The 24,266-nt window shown below is 45.2% G+C and overlaps 1 protein-coding gene across 1 annotated transcript in view; it reads left to right on the top strand.

The window, feature by feature from the left end:
- MAP7D2 (MAP7 domain containing 2) overlaps positions 1-24,266 on the top strand; it is a 95,777-nt gene that overhangs the window by 35,869 nt on the left and 35,642 nt on the right. Inside the window, exons 2-5 of the mRNA XM_054720663.1 lie at positions 9,446-9,523; positions 10,865-11,028; positions 18,374-18,548; positions 21,825-21,935. Coding sequence (XP_054576638.1) covers positions 9,446-9,523; positions 10,865-11,028; positions 18,374-18,548; positions 21,825-21,935 — 528 coding nt within the window. The remainder of the gene's footprint in view (positions 1-9,445; positions 9,524-10,864; positions 11,029-18,373; positions 18,549-21,824; positions 21,936-24,266) is intronic.

Raw genomic sequence — 24,266 nt, 5'->3', positions numbered from 1 at the left:
GGTGTCTGTATACATATTTTTAATGTATTTTGATACCTGGGTTGTAGCAGATGAGAAATGGATTAGATCAGCAGTTCTCAAAGTGTGTCTCCCAGACCAGCAGCATCAGCATCACCTGGGAACTCATTAGAAGTGCAGGTTCCCAGGCCCCACCCCAGATCTGCTGCATCAGAAGCTCTGGGGAGTGGGGGCCCAGCAGTCTGTTTTAACAAGTCTTCCAGGGGATTTTCCTGATGTATGCTAAAGCCCCAGAATCGCTGGATTAGTGCCCCCCAAATTGTCAGCTAAGTTATTAAGCTATTGGGAGAAATGGCATGTTACCAAACACAAATTGCAGTTGAAGCCACCTAATTCTGTTCTTATCAGAGATAGAAAATGGAACCAATGGTCCCTGAAGGGTCTCTGAAACCCTGCGACTCCCCTAAGGCTAGTTCCTGCATAGGTATTTGTTTCTAAAGAGAAATATCCCAAATGACAGAACCCCATGTGATAGCCAGAGAAATAGAATTCAGTAGGCAAAACAGATTAAAAGCAATTCAGAACTTTACTGGACACGTGAAGTGTCAGGATTGAATTCTAACCTGCAGCTCTTTGCCTGTTCCTCTGGTTCCCAGTATCTATCTCTCTCTCTCTCTCTCTCTCTCTCTCTCTCTCTGTCTCTCTCTCTCTCTCACACACACACACACACACACACACACACACACACCCTACCTACCTACCTCTGAGGGTCACACTGTACTCAACTTTCAGGCATAATTCTCCCCAGAGGCAACCTGGCATGGTTCCTGACTCCCTTGTCCTCTATGTCTCACTTCCTTCTCTTTCGTCCCCTCACACAGTTTTTGCTCCCCTTTCCAATGTCAGTAATCAAAGCCCATTCACTTCTTGCAGTCCTGAAGCCCTTTCTACCTGTATTCTCCATCCATGTAACAAAAGCCCAAGGACTGAGCCACCTTATTGGGTGAGCAGAATGGAGGAAGCTGAGAGGATAAAGACTGTTCTCTTTCTGGTGGAGGACAGAGAGCAACCCTCTCTCTATCTTTTTTAAAAAAATATATTTTATTGATTTTTTACAGAGAGGAAGGGAGAGGGATAGAGAGTTAGAAACATCGATGAGAGAGAAACATCGATCAGCTGCCTCCTGCACACCCCATACTGGGGATGTGCCCGCAACCAAGGTACATGCCCTTGACCAGAATCGAACCTGGGACCCTTGAGTCTGCAGGCCGATGCTCTATCCACTGAGCCAAACCAGTGAGGGCCCTCTCTCTGTCTTGAGGCAAGTAGAGCATTGAATTGGGCCCCTGAGAGCTCTTCCCCCTGAAATTCCATGATTTGGAATTTTGAATATGCCAATCATGCATTAAATGTACTTTCCAGGGATTTTGTGCATTGTTCACTGGTATGATTTTAACAGTATTAAAGGTTGATTTATTAATATTCTCAGAGTGCCTTTAATGCATATGAATTTCATTTTAGAGAAAAATCAGGTTGCCAGGCAAGCATCTTCTTTAGCTCTTAGTGCTGTGGGTTTTCATCACAGTCCACTGCACTGAAGCGGTCATCCTGAGACGTGGATGGACACCGACAGGAGCTACTGAGAATTGGGATTTAGCTCCACCCGGAAATACATTTAAATAGAATGTTTACTGACCCTTTGGGGTTGTAATTCGTTTCGAGATATTTAAAAAATGTATTTTTATTGATTTCAGAGAGGAAGGGAAAGGGAAAGAGAGAGAGAAACATCAATAACGAGAGAGAATCGTGGATTGGCTGCCTCCTGCACATCCCACACTGGGGACTGAGCCCACAACCCGGGCATGTGCCCTGACCGGGAATCGAACAGTGACCTCCTGGTTCATAGGTCGACACTCAACCACTGGGCCATGCCAGCCAGGTTGGTTTTAAGATTTTAATTGAAAATATGAGGCAGGAATATATGATGCTTTATGAACAGAAACAGTATATCTGCATGCAAACATGAACCAAGGTTCCAGATTCTGTCCATTGATTTTCAGTTCCCACTGGTAGAACTGAAGTTCAATGAGGTTTCAGGCTTTGACTATTATTCTCTAGCATATTTTTATATATACCATTACCCCTCCCCAGAATTTCCACCTTCCTGGCCTTCATTGCTGATCCTGCCTCCCATGATCCTCTCTCCCCACCCCCAGGGAGAGCAGCAGAGTCTAGGAGAAATCACAACAGGTTAAAGGGTCAGAGAGATAATGAGTCCTTCTACTTAATATGACATTAGATACATCACTTGACTTTTCTGAGTCTGCATTTCTTTCTTTTTTAAAAATATATTTTATTGATTTTTTACAGAGAGGAAGGGAGAGGGATAGAGAGTTAGGAACATCGATGAGAGAGAAACATCCATCAGCTGCCTCCTGCACACCCCCTACTGGGGATGTGCCCACAACCAAGGTACATGCCCTTGACCGGAATCAAACCTGGGACCCTTGAGTCTGCAGGCCGACGCGCTATCCACTGAGCCAAACCGGTCAGGGCTGAGTCTGCATTTCTTTAATCTCAAAATATAATCTCCCTCTAAAAATAATGGCAACTAACATTTAATGAGCATTTACTATAATGGGAAGTTCTTCACATATATAATTTCATGTAATCACAATAACTATTTATCACAGAACACTATCATTTATTGGCACAGTAGCAGACTGCCCGGTTGGTGTTGCTCAGGGGTTGAGCATCAACCCATGAACCAAGTGGTCACTGGTTTGATTCCCAGTCAGGGCACATGCCTTGGTTTTGGGCTTGACCCCCAGTAGGGGATGTGTAGGAGGCAGCCGATCAATGTTCCTATCTCATTGTTGATGTTTCTCTCTCTCCCTCTTTTGAAATCAATAAAAACATATTAAAACAGCCCTGACCTGTTTGGCTCAGTGGATAGAGCGTCAGCCTGCAGACTGAAGGGTCCTGGGTTCGATTCCGGTCAAGGGCATGTACCTTGGTTGTGGGTACATCCCTGGTAGGTGGTGTGCAGGAGGCAGCTGATCAATGTTTCTCTCTCATCGATGTTTCTAACTCTCTATCCCTCTCCCTTCCTCTCTGTAAAAAATAAAAATATATTTAAAAAAACATATTAAAACAAAAACTGTAGCAGACTAATTTCTTTTTCTTTCAATTTGTCATTCATTTTTGCTCCCCAGTTTTATAAAATATAATAACAAAGCTCTTGAAGTTGTGTGGCAAAGACACTTTTCGGGGACGTATGATTTTTACATATTCAAATGAACCATATATCTTTGCATTCTATTAAAAATGTTTTGTTGAATCACTAGCTGTAAGGGAAATGCAAATAAAACCACAATGAGATACCACCTTTCTCCTGTTAGAATGGCTATTATCAGTAAGATAAGAAATAACAAGTGTTGGAGAGGTTGTAGAGAAAAAGGAACCCTGGTGTACTGCTGGTGGGAATGTAAATTGGTGCAGCCACCATGGAAAGCATTATGGAGGTTCCTTAAAAAATTAAAAATAGAACTACTGTATGATCCAGCAATCCATCTTCTGGGTATCTAAAAAATTTGAAAGTCTTATTCTTAAAACTACATGCATCCCTATGTTCATTGAAGTATTATTCACAAAATCCAAAACACGGAAACAACCCAAGTGTCCTTCGACAGAAGATTAGATGAACATGTACACATATACAATGGAATACTACTCAGCCATAAAACGATGAAATTTTGCCATTTGTGACTTGGATGATTCTTGAGAGTATTGTGCTAAGTGAAATAAGTCAGACAGAGAAGGACAAGAACCATGTGATTTCACTCATGTGGGATATAAATCAAAAAGCAACAAATGAACAACAAAACATAAAAACTCATAGATACATATAACAGAATGGTGAAGGGGGTGAAATATATGGTGACAGAAGAACACGAGACTTTGGGTGGCAAGCACGCAATTGAGTGTACAGAAGTTGAATTATAAAGTTGTACATCTGAAGTATATATAATGTTATTAACCAGTGTTATCCCAATCAATTTAATTTTAAAATTTAAAAAATGTTTTGTTGGAACCCAGATCTATCATCTGGATATTTGAGAGGAAAAAGTAAAACCAGTAACTTGGGGACTTGGAAGAAGGCCACAGATGGGATTAACTCCATCAGAAGCTCTGGGTGTACCACCCGGCAGCCTGGGGTTACAAGCCCTCCAGACACTTCTGATGTGCATTCCAGTAAGGGGAGCAGACCAAGTTCTCTGTCCTGCTGCTGCACCTTACAGTCACATGGGAGCTTTGAAAGCACCAAGGCCCTGGCCATACCTGTGTCGACCAGGTCAACCTCTGGGAGGGAGACACAGGCACTTGTAAGTTTTAGAACTCCCAGGAGATTCCATTGTGTGGCCACAGTTGAGAGCCAGTGGCCTCCCTGTGCCTAGCCAGATCATCACAGCTAGCATTGGACTTCCCACTTGATGAGCTCTTCATTCCTGGCCCCCTTTCTTTTTGGGGGGACATTGCAGTTGCACGGATGTGAGTATGATAGGGAAGGGTACTTTAAAATTCATTTAATGCAATTAATTTTTAAAAGTCAAACACAGCTGGCTTCCCCTAAAAACTTTGTGTTTCGATAATGGTTATTACCAGTACCATGAATAATTGAATAATAGCATCTCATTAATATTCTAGTGGGAGAGTGCCTCAGGCTAATAAAATTCATTTTAAAATTAGTTTTTAAAAATGTATTCCTGCAGCCCAGACACAGTGAACGGGAAGTTATTCCAAAACAAGAGCGAATCAGTGAAGTATGGAATTTTATGCTGTTCTGTTAACATAAAATAGTTGTTTAGCAGCTCAGTATCCCAGTTTCATTCTCATTTCCTGTAGGGATGAATTGCCCAGGAAAAGGCCTCCGTTTCAGGGCTGCACATCACCTGAATATGGTTGTCCTGGGAAGCAAGATGGCGTCAAGAATGGGGCAGGAGCCCTAGCCGGTTTGGTTCAGTGGATAGAGCGTTGGCCTGGGGACTGAAGGGTCCCAGGTTCGATTCCGGTCAAGGGCACATTCCCAGGTTATGGGCTCGATCCCCAGTAGGGGGCGTGCAGAAGGCAGCCAATCAGTGATTCTCATCGATGTTTCTCTCCTTCCTCTCCCTTCCTCTCTGAAATCAATAAAAAAAATATATATTTTTGAAAAAGAATACACACACACACACACCACTTTATCTTTTGCTCTGGGGGGCTCTGGATATTCTCCAAACTATTTTAGGAGATCTAATGTCCTTTTACTCAGTTCACCAACTGAGCCACTGCTTATGCTTACAGAGCTATGACAGCTAAAAAGATCATCATTGCTTTTATAGGATGTCAACCAACTTTCTAGAGAAGTGCTTCGCTGGAGGCTGTCACTGCCAATTTTAAAGATACCCAGTCCAAATAAATCACCCGCTGGAGAAAGGGACTCAATAGATGAACTATGAGATTGAAGGGAGAGCTGTTTGGCATTCTGTATGCCAGTGAGTGTCTTCTCCATATCACCACTTTTATATGAATTGTGATCCATTTCATGGGATGCACTTGCCAAAATCCTTTCATGGGGAGGTACTATTCGGTTGTAACTCTGTAGCTTGATGTTCAGATTTGCAGGACTTCTTATCAAAATAAAAGCCATGGAGCAGGGGATCCTCTTCATATGCCTTTCCAAAAAAAAGAATGTGTGTGTGTGTGTGTGTGTGTGTGTGTGTGTGTGTGTGTGTCTTGACCCTGGCAATGGAGCTCAGTTGGTTAGAGTGTTGTTCCAGTACACCAAGCATGTCAAACTCGTGGCGCACAGGCCGCATGCGGTCCACACGAATGTTTTTGTGACTCAGCCAATATAACGGTATGTAAGAGACATTTTAATAAAAAATTCATAACTTAATTTTTACAATATCCTGTTATACATAATTATTAAAAATGAACTAATGTTCTCTAATGACTGATTACTATAATCATGTTGCATTCATTTCCCTTACGTGCCTTACACGCCGGCGCACCATTTCTCTCCACTAATACCAGCAGTGAATATTTTAGCAGCCGATGGCCACGCCATTAGTCTTGAATTAACTTGCTTGGTGTGCGCAACAGGAAATATTTTGCTTTCTGAGAATAAGAAAAATAGGTTTATTTGCATTACAATTATTAATTTGTGCAGTTATTCAGTGTCTGGTAAGTTGATGTTCAAGAAAAAATATTAATTTTTATTAAAACGTTCTATTATTTTATGTTAATGATTACTGATTTGTTTCAGCCCTTTGTCTTCAGCATGTCTCTAGCGAAATAAACCTATGTTTCTATGAAAATGGAAGCTTTTGTTTTTTTGTGGCCCACATAGACTTAAACCTTGTTTATTTGGCCCGTGTTAGCTTTTGAGTTTGACATGCTTGCAGTACACCAAGGTTGTGGGTTTGATCCCTGGTCAAGCACACAAGAAGCAACCAATGAATGTATAAATAAGAGGAACAACAAGTTGATGTCTGTCTGTCTGTCTGTCTGTCTCTCTCCCTCCTTTCCTCCTCTCTCAAAACCAATAAATAAAAATTAAAAAAAAGAAAATATGTATGTCTTGGAGTCAGGTTCTTATATTGGAACCTGGCTTCTCCACTTCTGATGGTGTGATCTCAGACAAGTTAATTAACTAACCTCTCTGTGCCTCCCTTTCTGCACCTATAAGATCATGATAGCAATCCAAGTGCACTGGTCCATAGTAACTGCTCTATTGTCACCTCCTGTTATGACAGTAATCCAAGCAGTGCACTGTGACTGCAATCCAAGCAGTGCCCACTGGTCCATAGCAACTGCTCTGTTGTCATCTCCTATTATGATGAAACGTGTGGTGATGACTCTGAGCATCATAATAGAGATTTGCTGTGATTTGAAGGTGTGACTCTGACAAATGCCCACCAGGAGGCAGCCTGAAATCATGTATGTCTACGGAAAAACCAGCTTTCTGTTCCTAAAGCCTCAAGGTAAGGTGGCCAGTTTCAAATGTGCTTGGCCCTTTTCCCTCTGTTTTTCTTTCTGCTGTTTAAAGAACATTTTCAGTAGTTCTTGGGCTCTACCTTAGATATGGGGCAGGCCCATTAACACCTGGAGGGTGGCGTGGACAATACAGAGAGATGCATGTCCCCCTTGGGAGGGCACAAGCATCCGTCCAGGGCTCCTCAACTTCTCTTTGTGGTCTTTCACACGGAACATATTCATACTAGTCAAACTCTTGCTGTAGAGACAAGATCCTGAACATATTTAGAGAAAAGAGAAACGTGGTTTTATCTCCCTGCTCCCCTTCCACTGACTACATGCCTACCTTTGAGCACTGTGTGTGTATCTCGGGGCCACTGTAGGGGACGGGGCAGGGGCCTGAACTGGGTGACCCAGAAATGTGGAAGCCACCTTGGTTCAGTAGCCTCTCTGTCCCCATGGAAACCAAGTTAGAGGCGAACACAACCACCAAACAGAATGAAGGTGGGGGGGGAGGGGAGAAAGGGCAGTTTTAGTTGGAAAGTGTGTGGGAGAAAGGGGCAGTGCTGAGGTCAAGCTGGGAAAGAGTGTTTGGGGTTTGATTGTGGGGGACCAGCAGTAAAGAGCTGTGAAGTTGGGCCTTGAAATTATTTTATTGGGGGGGGGGGCTTGAAATTATTGATGCCATCCATGTTGTTGGTAGCATCGATTAAGTTGATTGAAACCAAACATGGAGAGTGACACTTGTCCAGGGTTGATTGTTTTAGTGCTTGTCTCTTAATAAGCACTGATTTGCCTTATCTGTGATCTAGGCTTCAATAGCAGATGCTGGTGGAGAATCGTGACAATCTAGTGTTTGTCTCATCCATCCCTATTCTTGTTCACATTCCTACTCTGTAGCCCAGACCTTTCAGTCCTTCCTGGACAGTCCAGGAACCTTCGAGAGAGGGGTGGGGCACAGGTTTCCATGGCAACTGGCACTGTGAAATCAACATGTGATGTCACCAGAGAGGTGGGTTCAGGAACTAGGAAGCTGATGGTTGTGCTAGCACTGAAGCCTATTGCTTCCGAATGTTGTGCTGGAACATTAGAGAAATAATATTCATGAATGACCAATGGTGGCCTAGTGCTGTAAATTATTTCCCATTCTATAAGAACGGTGAAGATCATTTCATCTTTGATTTAGAAAGCCCTTTAGGGTTTTGTAGAAAATGGATGACAGTTAGGAGCTCCTGGGATGCTCCCCGGACATTTATGTGTGTGTGTGTGGGGGGGGGGGGGGCGGGGAGGAGAGCGTGGGGTTAACTGCCATTTGTTCCATTTTATTTTTTGTAGTTATTTAAGTGACAAACAGGAGTATATTGCTTCTTTGTGATTCTAAAATACTAACATTGAGCCCCGGCTGGCGTGGCTCAGTGGTTGAGCATCGACCTATGAACCAGGAGGTCATGGTTCCATTCCCAGTCAGGGCACATGCCCGAGTTTCGGGCTCCATCCCCAGTAGGAGGCATGCAGGAGGCAGCCAATCAATGATTCTCTCTCATCATTGATGTTTCTATCTCTCTCTCCCTTTCACTCTGAAATCAATAAAATTATATTTAAAAAATAAATACAAATAAAATACTGAGATTGACATCAGAGCAAACTTCTCAGAACCAAAATCAAACTTGAGCCTGTGGCCCTGGCCAGTGTGCTCAGTGGTTAGAGAGTAGGCCCAAGCACCAAAGGGTCTCAGGTTTGACTCCTGGTTAAGGGCACATACCTGGGTTGCAGGTTCGATCCCAAGCCCTAGTCAGGGTGGGTGTGGGAGGCAACCAGTTGATGTGTCTCTCTCACATCTATATATCTCTGTCTCTCTCCCCTCCCCTTCCTCCCTCCCTCCCTCCACTCTCTCTAAAAATCAATGGAAAAAATGCCCTTGGGTGAGGATTAACAAAAGACAACAACAACAACAAAAACTTGAGCGTGTGGTTCTCAGTGTTCATCTGAGGAGCTCGCATGTGTCCTGCAGCCGTTAGTCCCTCCAGACACTAGAATGTTCACTCTGTGTAATAATCGTGTCCACTTTTCTGCTTCTCCCCTCCCCTGGGAGCCAGACTTGGGGAGACCTGGTGGGCTTTTCTGAACACAGTCAGGGCTCTCTGTCATTTATTACACTTTCTGATGCCTGCAGGGCCAGGCCCGGGGACAGAAGACTAGGGAATGGACTTGATTCTCTGGGATTGGTGTTGGTGGGTGAGTGTGGCAGCTGTTGTTGCCACCCCTCAGTTCTGGGGCTGCCCGTGTGTGTGTGTGTGTGTGTGTGTGTGTGTGTGTGTGTGTTGGGCTGTGTATGGTGGGGAGTGAGGGACCTGGCCTCCAAGGCCAAAGTGATGAAGATGGATGATGTGCGTGTGGCCAGACCCAGGGTGCGGGCCCAGCAGGTGGGGAAGGAGTGAAGAAATGTTTCATCATGTTTTCTTTCTTGCAGGCATGGAGGGGTTCTTAAGATGTGATGAGAGACAAAGGCTAGCCAAGGAAAGACGCGAAGAAAGGGAAAAGTTTATGGGTAAGTTGTGCACTTTGGCAGTTTAGGACCAAGAAAGTGGAGATACGGCTGTATCTTTCCTCAAGAGCCTTAAAATTCTGTGGCTGAATTGGAAGAGAGCTAGGCCCGTGGTTGGCAAACTGCGGCTCGCGAGCCACATGCGGCTCTTTGGCCCCTTGAGTGTGGCTCTTCCACAAAATACCAAGGCCTGGGCGAGTCTATTTTGAAGAAGTGGCGTTAGAAGAAGTTGAAGTTTAAAAAATTTGGCTCTCCAAGGAAATTTCAATCGTTGTACTGTTGATATTTGGCTCTGTTGACTAATGAGTTTGCCGACCATTGAGCTAGGACAATTGTTAGATGAATGTGGAGAATTGGGGGCGAACCCATGCTGCGATTGGTGCATTTACAATTACATAATTTTCCAAACAGTTCCTTTACTCAACTAGCAAACACTGAGCGTACGCTGTGTTCTAGGCCCTGTGCTCGGGGCTGTGGGTAGCATGAGAACCTGAGAAGTCTTGGGTGTCCACTGTGTGCACTCACTCAGGCTCGCTCTCTCTGGGGCTTCGAGAAGGGCCAATTGAGACATCTGTATTAAGATGGGGAATCCGGTTGAGAAAGGCTGTCTTACCTCTTGCAGGCTGTAGATGGGTAAGTAGGGCATGTCCCCACAGGGTGCTCTGAGGTAGGTAGAAAGTGTGTGGTTAGAAAGTATCCCCTCCCCCCTGAATTGAGATAAATGAGGAGCTTTCAAGTTCTCTCTTGACTGCCTCCTGCTGGTTAGCTCAGGCATTGTCCCCTATTGTCCCCTCCAGGGAACCCTTCCCTGACTGGGCCAGGTAGACTTAAGGCCCCTTTATTGTCTTGTGTAGGCCAAGCTCATTCATGTGTTTACCCCCTTGCCTAGCTTGGTGAGTGGTGTATGCACAGTTAATGTGTTTTGAATGAATGTACCGTTACAATTCTCATTTCTCAGCGGTGTGTGGCTTACCCAGGCTGGCAAGGCTGACTCTAAGATAGCAATGATAGTCATGGCTGCCACGTGTAGGCGCACTTACTGGACCCTTTTCATGCATTGTCTCGTTCCATCTTCACAGCACGGTGATGTTGCAGACGTGACTGTCGCCATGTCACAGAGGAGGAAACGAAAGCAGAGCTGGCATGGTTAGCATGCCCAGGGTCACCCAGCTAGTGGCAGAGCTGCCAGAACCCCTCATCTCAGTCACTGCGGCCTGAACTTCCACCGGGCTCTTTTTTTGTTTTTTTGTTTTTGGCTCACTCTTGCTTCCACATTGTTGGTCTTAATGCAAACGGTGTGGCGTGCGCTGCTAATGCCACCTCTCTTTGTTTTTCTTCCCCCAGCTGCCAGAGAGCAACAGTTCCTGGAGAAGCAGAAAAGAGCCAAACTCCAGTATGAAAAGCAGATGGAAGAACGATGGCGCAAACTCGAGGAACAGCGGCGCAGGGAGAACCAGAAGAGGGCTGCCGTGGAAGAGAAGAGGAGGCAGAAGCTCCGGGAGGATGGGGTAAAGTTCCGGGACCCCCAGTTCATCTGAGCGGCTCACACAGGGCTTGGTGCTCCGGGCACCTGGGCATCCTGTCCAGTTCTGTGGTACAAGCGTGATCTGCTCCTAAGCTCTCTCCTGGGTGGCTCACCGTATTGTCTTTCCGCAGCTTCACATGACACAGTGGAAGTCCAGTAATGCACTAGACTAGGAACAAAGAGACGTAGCCATTCAACTCAGTTGTTCATTTGCTGTGTGACCTTGAGCAAGCCACTTGGCCTCTCTGGGCCTTGAATGGCTTGTCTCTGAAGTGAGTGGGTTGGATTTGGCAGTCTCCAAGGCCCCTTCCAGCCTAACCATCTCAGACTCTAGGGCCCAGAGGGGACTATAGATAGGGGCCGAGTGATGTAGACATGGGGATTCTGCTGGGGGTCTGAGCCTACAGGCTTGAGGAAGGGCTGTGAGGGTGGAAGAGAACTTGATCTTGTTATTCACCGATGGGAAAAATCGAATGGTCTGCCTTTAACCCTTTGCACTCGCTTGCTTTTTTCTCGATTCCTTTATTCTACTCGGGATTTAATTTTTTAAATACCCCAGATTTTACAAAGCGCGGCAGTAGAATAAAAAACTGGAATTTCTTTTCATACAAACTTATTTATTTGGATTTTTTTATATTTCAAATTATTGTTGCTGCTACCGATACTAACCGTGTCGAGTCACACTCGACATCCAAGTGCAAAAGGTTAAATCCAAAGATGCTAGTATATTTTAATGCAATTCCTTGCTTTAATCATCCTTTCTCTCTAGTTACCTTTTAAAAAAGAAATGGAATATAATTACCCCTGCCAAGTCTTTTATTACTAAACTTTGAAAATATATTTGGAAAGCATTTTTGGGGTTTAGATTTTCTTAAGTATATTTTAAGGATGTAGTCATAGCCTTGTATCAGGTGATGATCATCTTTTATTCATAAGGTATAATGACTCATCATTTAGTATGAACAACACAGAGGTTTATTAACTGCCAATACTGTAGTATTCAGAAATTTCCTATAAATTCAGTATTTTTTAAAATATATTTTTATTGATTTAAGAGAGGAAGGGAGAGGGAGAGAGAGATAGAAACATCAATGATGAGTGAGAATCATTGATCTGCTGCCTCCTGCACGCCCCCCACTGGGGATTGAGCCCACAACCTGAGCATGTGCCCTGACCACGAATCAAACTGTGATCTCCTGGTTCAGTGGTCAGCAAACTACAGCTCGCGAGCCACATGCGGCTCTTTGGCCCCTTGAGTGTGGCTCTTCCACAAAATACCACAGCCTAGGCGAGTCTACTTTGAAGAAGTGGTGTTAGAAGTTGAAGTTTAAAAAATGTGGCTCTCAAAAGAAATTTCAATCGTTGTACTGTTGATATTTGGCTCTGTTGACTAATGAGTTTGCCGACCACTGTCCTGGTTCATAAGTCGACGCTCAACCACTGAGCCACGCTGGCTGGGCAAATTCAGTATTTTTTAAATGTCTGAATGGTTTATCATGATATATCTTTACCCCTTCCTCTTTTTTTAATTTAAAAAACACGAACATATGCGCGCGCGCACACACACACAATTACATTCATCTTTGCCCACAAAACACTTGTTTACCTGGCAATGTCTTCGTTCCTCTTAGCAAATGAAGGGCTAAGCCAGGGTCTTAGCCATGGTTCGCTGTTGCTGGCTGCAGCCTGACCACTGTGTGGCTTCATCTGCTCCTGATGGAAACCCCAGCCCTGACCTCACATAACCCTCTAACTCAGTCTTCTTAGCACAAAACAGAGGTGGTCATGGGAATTAAAGGAAGTGACATTTGTGCAAGTGCCCAGCAAAGCACCTAGCACAGAGTAATGCTCAGAAATGTTTGATTCCCTTCAGCGACTTCAGCCTACCTGGGCTGAAGCTAGGTCAAAGAAGGAGCTACCCAGAAAAGATTATGGTGCAGTCTATAGACTAAGACAAAAGCCCCCGTGTACAGGGCCACTTCAGTAACCTGGGGGCAGATCTCTCCTTTCCCAGCCTGTATGTATTGGTCATGAGTCACTGGACTCTCCCGTTTTCTTCCCATCCTCCATTGCTTGACTCACAGCTTGTCCCCTCCTCCCTGCTCTCGCTGCTTTGATTCCTGTCATCTGGTGGGCGTGCTGACTCCAGAGCAAGTGTGTCACTCCTGCTTCCACGAAGGGGCACTGTGAAGTCACGGGAGACATTTCCCGAGCCTCTGACCCACCTGGCGGTGTCACAGGGGTCCGCCTTTGAGGCTCCCTGTCTGTAATTTTCCTCATTGAACAGTGGCGCCAGAGGCATTTGAAATCAAGCTCTGACTCCCCGCTCTTGCAGATGAGGGAATGTCGTGCCAGATGGTTGGTCCTGATGCAGCTGAATCTTGAGTGGTTGCACAGCCGGCTAATTTTTTATTTGCTTTGTGTGCTCCCTTTCATCCCTAATGTGGTGATGGCAGAGAACAGGGGATGCTGCCTGACCCTTGTCAGCATAAACACAAGCCAAGCTTGCTTCCTTCTCCCCAGACACGGCAGGGCAAGGCTGAGAGCTGGGCCTCCTGTGGTTGTGTAGCAACCTAGCGAGGCAGAGGCAGGGAAGCGGCAGCCTCCCTCTGCCACCTGCTCCAGCCCTTGGTGCCCCGGGCGAGCCCAGTGGAGCCTGGGGACTATCCACATGCAGGCTGGCCTGCTAGCCACGTTGGCTTTGGCTCTGCCTATGCAGAGGCCTGTTTGGGATTCGCCTGGGTGATCTTTGGGGAGAATGGGTAGGTCTAGATGGCAGGAGTCCCTCTCCTAAGGAAACCCTCTGCACACAGCCCCATGGGTCCCTGGAGATCTTTGGGAGGGCCGCTGCCTCTTGGCACACGGCTGTGGAGACTCTCCTTTCTTCTTGCCAGGGGCAGATTTCGGTTCTTTTTGTCCTGCTCTGCCTCTGTCCACCAGGGAGAAGCCTCTGCAGGGCTTCATTCCACTGCAGCCCATTTGGCTTCTCTAGCGTATTGGAAAGTGATTGGGTTGCCCACCAAGTCCCGCCTCTGTGGGTCTGATATTAGGAGCTCATAAAAATCCCGTGACTCCCCACCTCCCTCCAGCCCTGACCTGGTGCCATGACGGGTTGCCATGATGTTGCTCTTGGTGACTTTTCACATCTGTATGGGTGAGCCCCCGACTCAGCCAGGGGGCCTCCCGTCTGCCAGTAAAGAAGTGGGCACCACAGACAGCCTGGCTCCCAGGGGCCTTGAGGCTCAGGAGGACTGGAGGCTGGCTAGGCCTGTCCTGAGGAACGGGCCGTCCAGTGTCCACTGGAGGCTACCTTTTCCTCAAGGCAGGTTCCTCCAACTCTCTCATGCCCCAAGGATAGGGCTTCTGGAACAAGCCCTCATCACCTACCTGGGGTAGGGCTGACAACACACTGTGGTCACCCATTCTCCACTTGGAGGGAGGCCTTCCTGACCAGAGGCCCTGGCAAATGGAGCCTGGCAAAGCCAGCTCCATGTTCCTCATGCTAAGAAAGGCCTCTCTCAAAGAGTAGCTTCATCTCTGTATGGTATTTGGACACATCACCACTTATCATTGTGCTATTGATTAATACCTAACAAGACCCACCAGGCTGAGTGTAAGAAAGACACATTTCTGCCTAGCCAGTTTGGCTCAGTGGATAGAGCATCAGCCTGCGGACCGAAGGGTCCCAGGTTCGATTCCAGTCAAGGGCATGTACCACGGTTGCAGGCTCCTCCCCAGCTTGGGCCCTGGTAGGGGCACGTGCAGGAGGTAACCAATCAATGTGTTTCTCCTCTCACATCGATATTTCTCTCGGTCTTTTCCTCTCTCTTCCACTCTCTAAAAATCCATGGAAAAATATCCTCGGGTGAGGATTTAAAAGAAGAAAAGAAAGACACATTTCTGAATCAACCTAAACAAAAGTTCACTAAGCCGAGGGCTGCCCATTGCTACTGTGGGCCCATGGTGACTGCATGGCCTTTCTGGTCAGAGGTGGACGTCTGTTTGTAGAAAGACCCTCTACGGAGCTCTGCTGGGGACCGTTTGGGAGCTTGTCCACCTGTCATCGCCAGAACACGGCTAGAAAGGGCACTGGAAAAGGCACTGCCAGCCCTCTTCTCCTGCCAGAGCTGGCTGTCTGGGTATCGGTACCCAGGCCGGGCCCTGCTAGAGTCCTTTTATACTGCTAGGCCAGCTCAGCAGGTCATGATTCTCCTCTGAGTTCATCCAGGCAGATCTAGGGCCAGAGCTCAAGAAGTCAAGGGTGAGGTCTTCTTATTCTTTCCTTCTACTAAGCCCCGCCCAATAGAGGACATTCTAGGGACAAGAATCTGCCTTGCCCTTTCCCCATCCTCTATCGACCATCAGGAGAACCAGAGCTTGGCAGGAATCGAGGTATGCGGTATGCAGCTCTAATATTTATTAATACTGTTCTTCTGTTGTGATGGAACTTTCTTAAATGCTCTCTCATGCTCAGCCTGTCCTCTGACCAGTGCTTCTGGAAGTATAGCCCCAGGACCAGCAGCACTGACATTGCCTGGGACTGACTTGTCAGAAATGCAAATCCTCAGCAGATTCCGCCCAGAGCTGCTTTGGTGGGACCCAGCCATGGTATTCTAACGAGCATGCAGGGGACTCTGGGGAAGGGACCCACTCTGGTTGGAGAACCACTGCTCAGACTGCCCTGTCGATAACCTCCTCTTTAAATTCAGATTCAGTTAGCATTGGCTGAGGATTTCCTATGCTAGTTATTATCTTGTAGACTTGAGTGGTCTGCCGATATAGGTAATATCCCCATTTTATAGATGAGGAAACTGATGTCCAAGGATGTTAAAACAATTAACTCAAGGTGACAGGGCTAAAAAGTGGCAGGCAGAGGTGGGATTAGAATCCATATCTCCTGACTCCAGATCTAGGAATCTTTCCATTCCATCCCATGAAGGAACAGAAAGATACACACTGAGTAATACTGACCTATGCAAACTAATCTTTAAGAAAAGTGAAGTGAACCAGGTTTTTTTGTTTGTTTGTTTGTTTGTTTTTGATGTTTGAGTCATCCCATTCTGACAACTTTGGGTTCTATAAATCCCCTTACCATAGAGTTTGGTTACTACCTAGTTTTCATCATCTCTCCAAAAGTGGGTGACACAAAGTGATTGTGTCTTTTCTCAGGGATAGCTTCATTTCCATAAGCCTACAAACAGTTCAAAGGAATGAATCTCTAATGGTGGAATTTGGAGCCCCTCGGTGGATTGAGGGTAGATGGAAAGGTATTTTTTTCTAAAGGTAACTGAACAGTCAAAGAGTAGGTCTGGCTTTGGGTGATCATTCCCTTCTAATTATGCCTCTAGATAGCTGCTTGGTGGTAAGGTGGGCCTGAAGAGTGTTAGTATTCTTTCTTCTTATTGGCCTAGTACCGTGGTCGGCAAACTGCGGCTCGCAAGCCACATGCGGCTTTTTGGCCCCTTGAGTGTGACTCTTCCACAAAATACCACGGCCTGGGCGAGTCTATTTTGAAGAAGTGGTGTTAGAAGAAGTTTAAGTTTAAAAAATTTGGCTCTCAAAAGAAATTTCAATCGTTGTACTGTTGGTATTTGGCTCTGTTGACTAATGAATTTGCCAACCACTGGCCTAGTAGATGAGGGGCTACCTTGTGAGGTCCTGGCATGTAGGAAATCTCCCATTACCCACTAAATATCAAATTTACTCTGTGGTACAAGGTTTCAGCACTTAAATTAGGTCATCGATTAAATATGTTAAACCCATGTAATGAAATACTACTCAGCCCCAGTCTTGAGCAATCATACCTCAAGCATCAAATAGTCAAGATGTTAAGTCCCTCAATGCCCCCAGCTTTTCTCAGACAGACCCCAAGGGTTGGCTGTCACAATTTTATGGATCCCCCCAGGTCATGAGGACAGGACTCTGCCAGAAAATGCACACTCATGATTGTGGAGTCTCAGCCAAAAACTAGAGCAAATTCAAATCTGAGATTTACAGGAGGAAAAAAAATCACCTTTCAGTTCTCAGGTCCCTGGAGAGGCTGTCTCTTAGCATAGTGTTGTTCAGAGAGAAATTCTGCAGAGGAGGCCAAGATGTGGCGAATGCTCAACTTATCCCTCTCGTGTAGACAAAGGATGGGGCAAGGCACCTCTAAAGTGACTTTTTTTCTGTGTTTCTAGTGAGTAAAATAAGGGAGTCTTTCCCAATCCTTAACCCTTTGCACTCACTTGCTTTTTTCTCGATTCCTTTATTCTAATGCTAACCGTGTCGAGTCACACTCGACATCCGAGTGCAAAAGGTTAAGTCACAGTTACTCAGTCGGTGCTGCCCTAAGTTAATTTGGCTTGCTTATTTAAGCCAGGAGAAAAGAGGATCTTTTTGTTTGGAGGCAGGCTAAGATTAGCCCAGTTCCTGGAGCACCCCAGGGTGGGTTTTATGAGGGCTAAAGGGTGTCAGCATAACTGTTTACTTTGCTTTGGCCTTCTCCATGGGAAGGCAGGGAGAGGGGTTGGTATTTGCAGCATCACTGGGCAGTGAGGAATATAGATAGAATTGGACCTCCAGTGCCAAGGAAATACTTGCCAGCAGTCAGGCCCAGCCTTATGAAAGTGACAATTGGGTTAACACAGGAGAGTGCTTTTGACAAATGCTCTGTTAAGAGACAGAGAAGCTTGGGTGCTTTTCTGGCTAAAAACTGTTGAATTCTCCCTCCCTTTCTCTCATCCAACTCTGAGAAGGCACAGATGCTTTATTTTGTGGCTAGAAGCTCCCCCACTCTTGTCTCTCTCAAATTTTGAAATACGTAGCATCATCCCCAGAAAACTATAGAGCAGAAAAGTGTTGCAATTTAGAAAACAGTTGATCTCCCTTTAAGAAATTCTAAGATGAAAACAGGCCTTTGCAAAATAAACCTCACAGTCATGTAGCACCGTAAACAAGTGAGGCTGAAGGCTATAACATTCAAATTATATTTTAATTTAAATGTTCTCAAATCAGGCTGCTTTTTGCATTTCAACTAGAGAGCATTTGGTTGGGTCTAGGGCATAGTAGGTGGGACAAACCCGGCTTGAGACAGGCCTGAAGGAGTTAATGCTTGTCTGGCATTATTCTTAAATCAAGGCCTGGCTGCACAGCCTGTCCCAGGGATGAGGTGTTGGGTCTGGGATCACACCAGCCGCACTGTTTACTCTCCACCCACCGAGAAGGCACTGTGTGGCAGAGAGCACTTGTGTCTGGGTTTTGGATGCTGAGCACAGAGCCCCATTTGGTGACTCATCCCAGCATTGAGGCTGGCATTAATTTTGCTCTCCCTCACGCAATCTGGGCAGGAGCGGCTGGAGGCTATGCTGCGCAGGTCCCTGGAGCGCTCGCAGCAGCTGGAGCTGAAGAAGAGGTACTCATGGGGAGGAGCTACAGCATCTCCGGCAGTCTGGGGCGGAGCCTCGCCGGCAGTCTGGGGAGGAGCATCCCCGGCAGTCATTGTCGGGCCTGGAGGATTTGAAGGTGAGTTTAGGGCTGTCCCTGCTTTGCAGGGCCCCAGGGCAGGCGGGAGATTGTGGGCACAGCCTGCAGGGGCCGGGGGATGCTTGGTACCAATCTGCAGATACCTTTTCCAGATGTGATGTTTCAAACTGCCACGCTTCCCGTGCATGTGTTTCTCGTGAAGGGGATCTGCGTTCTTTTGCTAGCAGGCAGCAGTTGAAACAATAACTGGGCTATGAGGTAAAGCAGAAGCAAAGCAAAGAACGTGAATGCAGAGCCTGCTGAACCAGATCCACCCGGCAAGCATTGGGACAATCTGATTTCTGGGAACGTCAGTGGCAGTAGGCTAAGTCACCGCTGCAGCGCAACCCACAAAGATTGAGCAGCAGTTACCCTCTAAAAAGGGGGAGAGGGGTTTCCCCTCCTCATTATTAAATTCTTGTTGCTCTGTTTTGTTTGAAGATGATTTATTCATTTCATTATTCAGTTCGTACTCATGTTAAATGTTCAAATCTTTAATTTGCTGTATGGATTGTTACTAGTCTGGGTGGCTTTCCCCCTTCAGTGCCTTACTTCTTGTCATCCTATTCCACAGGATAGGATGTGTGGAATAGCTCTTCCTGAAAGCAGATGTGTTTCCATTTGTATTACAGTTTCTTGTCTTTGCTGAATTGTGCATTTGACCTCTTATCAGTGAATATACTTTGTTTTTTTCTGTTTATGAGAAGTCAGCCCATTTCAGTTACTTTTTCTAGTTTCCTAAGTAGGAACTAAGTCAACCAGAAAGTGGGACTTTTCCTTGATCTCTCTTTGCTCTGATTTTTTGCTGTGTAGGTGAATCAGAAAATACTCCACCCCCTCCTCTAGGTTTAGCGGCCAGCACCCCTCCTCCGGATCCAGAGACCCCTGCCGCCTCCGAGTCCACCAATGGTATATCCGAGCATCACCATGCCATGGCATTTTGTGATGACTGTACTGATCATCCTCCTCCATCACCATGTCTGTCTGAAGCACTTTTACAATTGATTTCTTAGTCTGACCCCTTAGAACATTTTTTTTCTAGCGATGTGAATGACATGCTCATATTTCTTTGTTTCTGTCATCGTAGAGCTGTGCATGCCTTTCATCCTACTGCCCTGGAGACATGTCATCATCCTTAGCTCACTAACTTCTGCTTTGAAAATCTTGTCAGTGTTTGACGTTTGTGCGTTCAGATCTTTCACACTCTCATTAATCATCGGTTTGGGCATTAAGTAGTATTGTGTTTCAGTCACTTCTGCTTAATCACCGAGTTCCGGGTGTTAATGTGATGGATTTCTGGAGAGGTGTTGAGAGGGAGTGGTAGGGAGTTCATCCTCACTAACACTGGAGATCCAACCAAGGCGATCAATGGGCGGTTCTTGACTTCACCTCTCCAGTAAGCTCTCTGCTTTGGATATAGGCTTGGGAACTTCCTGGGGTCTAGATCAAGAACAGAATTAGCAAAACTCTGCTCTTATTTAATAATGACTTTAGAAATTCAACCCATCTTTGGCTGGCAAAGAAAAAACAAGGTAAAAGGGACGCACTCTTTAATAGCCAGGCACAAGGTCAGTTTAGAGCAGTAGGCGTAAATATCCTTGCTTTCCAACATCCCTTTTCTGAAGAAGAATCTTTCTTAGTGTTACTGAGTAGCAGAGGTTTTGCTGCATGGGCTGAGGAAACTGGAGTGTGGGCCCTGGCCTTCTCTTGATAAAGAGGGGCAGGTGGACTTGATAACTACCCCTTGGGAATCGCACCCAGGGTCCCGACCAGGGTGAGGCAAGTGTACTCAACTCGGGCACACAATTTAAGGGAGCACCAAAAATCTCACAATATCAAGATAAAATAATATCTTAATCAAAATTAATGCAGAACAATTCATGATGAACAAAATATAGAATTCCTAAAGACCATTGTCATGCGGAACCATGCTGGAGCCTGAGGCAAAGGAAGAAATGTGTATCCCTATCTATATACATGACTTCATTTAATTTCTAATAGTTAATTATTTTTCAGAACATTAAAGTACTTGCCAAAATACTAAAAATTGAAAGGTGGGTGATTTAAAACTCCCAGAATTGATTGTAAGTTTAAATATTTTATTTTTACCAAAACAAGAATTTATTGTAATTTGACTTCAGCTTAAGTCAATGAAAAAAAATTTTTTTTGTCTTTTTCGCTTGTTAATCCTCACCATAAGATATTTTTCCATTGATTTTTAAAGAGAGTAGAAGGGATTAGGAGAGACACAGAGAGAGAAACATTGATTGGTTACCTTCTGCATGCACCCCAGTCAGGGCTGGGGATTGAGCCTGTAACTGAGGTATGTGCCCTTGACCTGAATTGCACCTGTGATCCTTCAGTGCTCAGGCTGATGCTCTATCCACTGAGCCAAACTGGCTAGGGCTTTAAAATGTTTTAAGATCATCTCTTGGTCAGAAGAAATATCAAACATGGAATTTCTCTCATTTGAAAACAGGAGAGGAGTGGATTTTGAAAGTCTTATTGGTGAGTTTGCTTCCTTTCAAGCCAGGGCACACGTCTTCCCTGTTGCCTTGGGTTCCGATATGGCTTGGCAGGGCACCATCCATACCGCTTCATTTACTGTAATGGGTTCATTTAGAAACTACTCTGAAATAATGGCTGGAAATTAAGAACACCAAACCTGGGACCACATGTTAACATCCTAACCGGAAGCTATCATAGCATTTGAGAAAAGGCCATTGTGACCCCATCTCTTGATAAGAGGAAGAAATCAACTACTGAAACTTATTCTGCTTTAACTAGAGCTCCCTGCCTTACAGATGACTTCTCTGTCCGACCTGAGCTGTAGACAGCCTTCAGAAAAAGTCCAGTTCCCGCTCATGCACTTAGGCCATAGAACCTTTTCTGCTGCTGATTTGTCTCTGGGTCCAGATTGGTGGTGTTTTCGCGTGGTCTGAATATACTGACTAAAAGCCCCTGGACACAAGGAAATACGTGATTTGCTGGTGGGATTAGCGTGGCTTTAGTTGGACAGTCGAGTGAGGTTGGATGAAATCAAAGAGAAGAACAGAGTCGAGAAGTAGAAGAGAAGATCTTGCTTCAGTCCGAAGGCTGCTGTGGCCAGGGCACCTGCAGGTGGGCTACATTGGTAGATAGGAGGATGTTAGAGGCAGTGTGCTGTGTCACAGTGGCTTTGAAGGCATGTGGATTAGGATGGGAAGAACACTGGGGTGTGTGTTTCTCAGTCTAGAGTGGTGTATGTACTAATGTCTTTACTGTGTTTCTCTGCAGCATATGAGAAACTTTCGACATCAAGTATGAATTTACCAAAGCACATGGACCCTCCTATGAGTAAGCGGCTGTCTTCATCCAGCGCAGCAATATCTTATTCTCCAGAGCGAGGCAAGTGAACATGGAGACCTGATCTCCAGTTTTGTTCTTTCTAGTGTGTGTGTCTTAATGTCAGTCTTCGTAAGAGCCCCTCTTTTGTTCTAAAAAAATTTTTTTAATGTTTTTATTTACTTCAGAGAAGAAGGAGGAGAGAGAGAGAGAAAGAGAGAGAGAGAGAGAAACATCAATAATGAGAGAGAATCATTGATCTGCTGCCTCCTGCACGCCCCACATTGGAGATTGAGCCCGCAGTTGGGGCCTGTGCCCCAACTGGGAATCAAACCTTGACCTCCTGGTTCATGGGTCAATACTCAACCACTGAACCACGCTGGCCAGGGGAGTGAGATCCCCTCTTGCGCCTTCTGCAAACCCTGCCATTATCCTAGTCTTGTGGTCTGAATGTGAGGGCCACAATGGGAGTCTGGAAAGTGGCATCACCCTTTGCAGCCAGGTCATGGTTGTAAAGAGACAGAATTACTGCTGTCCTCCCTGCCTTAAAGAGACTATTCCATCTTCCACAGTACATGCAGGAGTTATCCTGCCCCAGAATTAATTGGCCAGTGGGCAGATGTGACCATTAAAAAAGTAACTATCCAGCTATTGGTGTGATGTAGTTGATTAGCCAGAAATGGCAGAATTAATGAGGCAGAGGTACGTGGGAGACGTAGATGTGTTACTGCCTTGCTTTGGGGGCCTGCCCAGACAGTTCAGAATTAATATGGAAAATGATGGGCGGCCCTTTCTGGCACTCTGGCAGTGTCAGAAACTGAAGGAGATTTAAAGCTACCCAAGTTCCAATGGAGGCTCAGATAAGTCGGTAAAAGTCTGAAATGAGACCCTTCAGAGCAGGCAGGTTACGGAAGGTGGGAAGCTGTCCATGCATCGAACGTGTATTGTAAAGCGTCACTAAAGAAGTGTCAGGTGCCAGTGGAGTATTTAACACGTTAAGTCATCACCAAAGGGTCAGCAGAAGGATATTTGTGACTTTGAAGAAGCCAGCGTGTCTTCCTAGTTATTTTTCGATGGCATTGACCTTGCACCTCCAGCACAGTGGCCTGTCCTGTGTGTCAGAGACCCATAAATGTCAGCGTGGCTGATCTCTGATGTAGTTCATAGGTAAGCACTGGAAGCCTGTGATTGATTAAGAGCTGGATGAGAAAAATCCTACATGCTTTTAAATCCATAATGCTATTCTAATAGTGTATTCCATATGCTTTCATGAATTCACATGGTTACCAATTGATGTTAAATTCATATTTGTATTGATCAGTATATAAAGATTGGCAGCTAAATTACCTACTTGCTAATTATGAATTGAACATTTTAATTCCCCAACCATTTACTGGCTACTGGGTACCCAAATAATGCAAAGTACAGTGGAATCTCGGTTCTCGAACTTAATTCGTTCCGGAAGGTTGTTCAAGAAGCAATTTGTTCGAAAACTGAATCATTCTTTCCCGTTAAGAATAATGTAAATTCAATTAATCTGTTCCAGACCCCGAAATGATTTCATGTTAACCTTTTTTATATATAGTACATGTCTAACGTACTGTTTGGTCTGTTAATAAACACTTCTTATCTTAAATTTGTCGAACCACCCCCTACTGGCCTTAAATGAATCACTTTTAGTATTTGGTCCACGGATGTGTCTCAGGTCAGCATGCAGCATCTTTGCTTGTTCACATATCACTGCCTCCAAAATGCTGTCACTGGCTGCTTTTCCTTTATCCATATCAGCAACAGTTCTTCTACCTCTTCCATTGCCTGCGCTCATTGCTTCTTTCACACCCTTAGCAACATGAGGATTCTTGATGGCCTCTTTATGTTTTAAAATTATGCTAATGGTTGGCTTCCCCAGCAACAAAAGCATTTTGTCTTTTGTTCGTTGCCTGAGAGAAGCTTTTTGTCTTGCTGAGGTATCAGCATGAAAGGGTTGTCAGATCAAAAAACCGAAGTTTAGTTTGACAACCAAGACATTTTTTTCTGTGAACAACTTGGTGGAAAACCAAATTGTTTGAGATGGGAGACGTCTGACGAATGAGGTTTGACTGTAATGAAAATGTTAATCCATTACCTGATAATACGTTCCAAAACCATCAGAATGATATTTAAGTCCCTGAATTTTGGATTGTGAATATTATTATTTTAAAAATATATATATTTTATTGACTTTTTACAGAGAGGAAGGTAGAGGGATAGAGAGTTAGAAACATTGATGAGAGAGAAACATCGATCAGCTGCCTCCTGCACGCCCCCTACTGGGGATGTGCCCACAACCAACGTATGTGCCCTTGACCGGAATCAAACCTGGGACCTTTCAGTCCATAGGCTGACACTCTATCC

This window comes from Eptesicus fuscus, chromosome 1 (genome assembly GCF_027574615.1).
Source record: "Eptesicus fuscus isolate TK198812 chromosome 1, DD_ASM_mEF_20220401, whole genome shotgun sequence".
Lineage (NCBI taxonomy): Eukaryota > Metazoa > Chordata > Mammalia > Chiroptera > Vespertilionidae > Eptesicus > Eptesicus fuscus.
The sequence above is the reverse complement of the archived record's forward strand: the minus strand, read 5'-3'. Positions and strand labels throughout refer to the sequence as shown.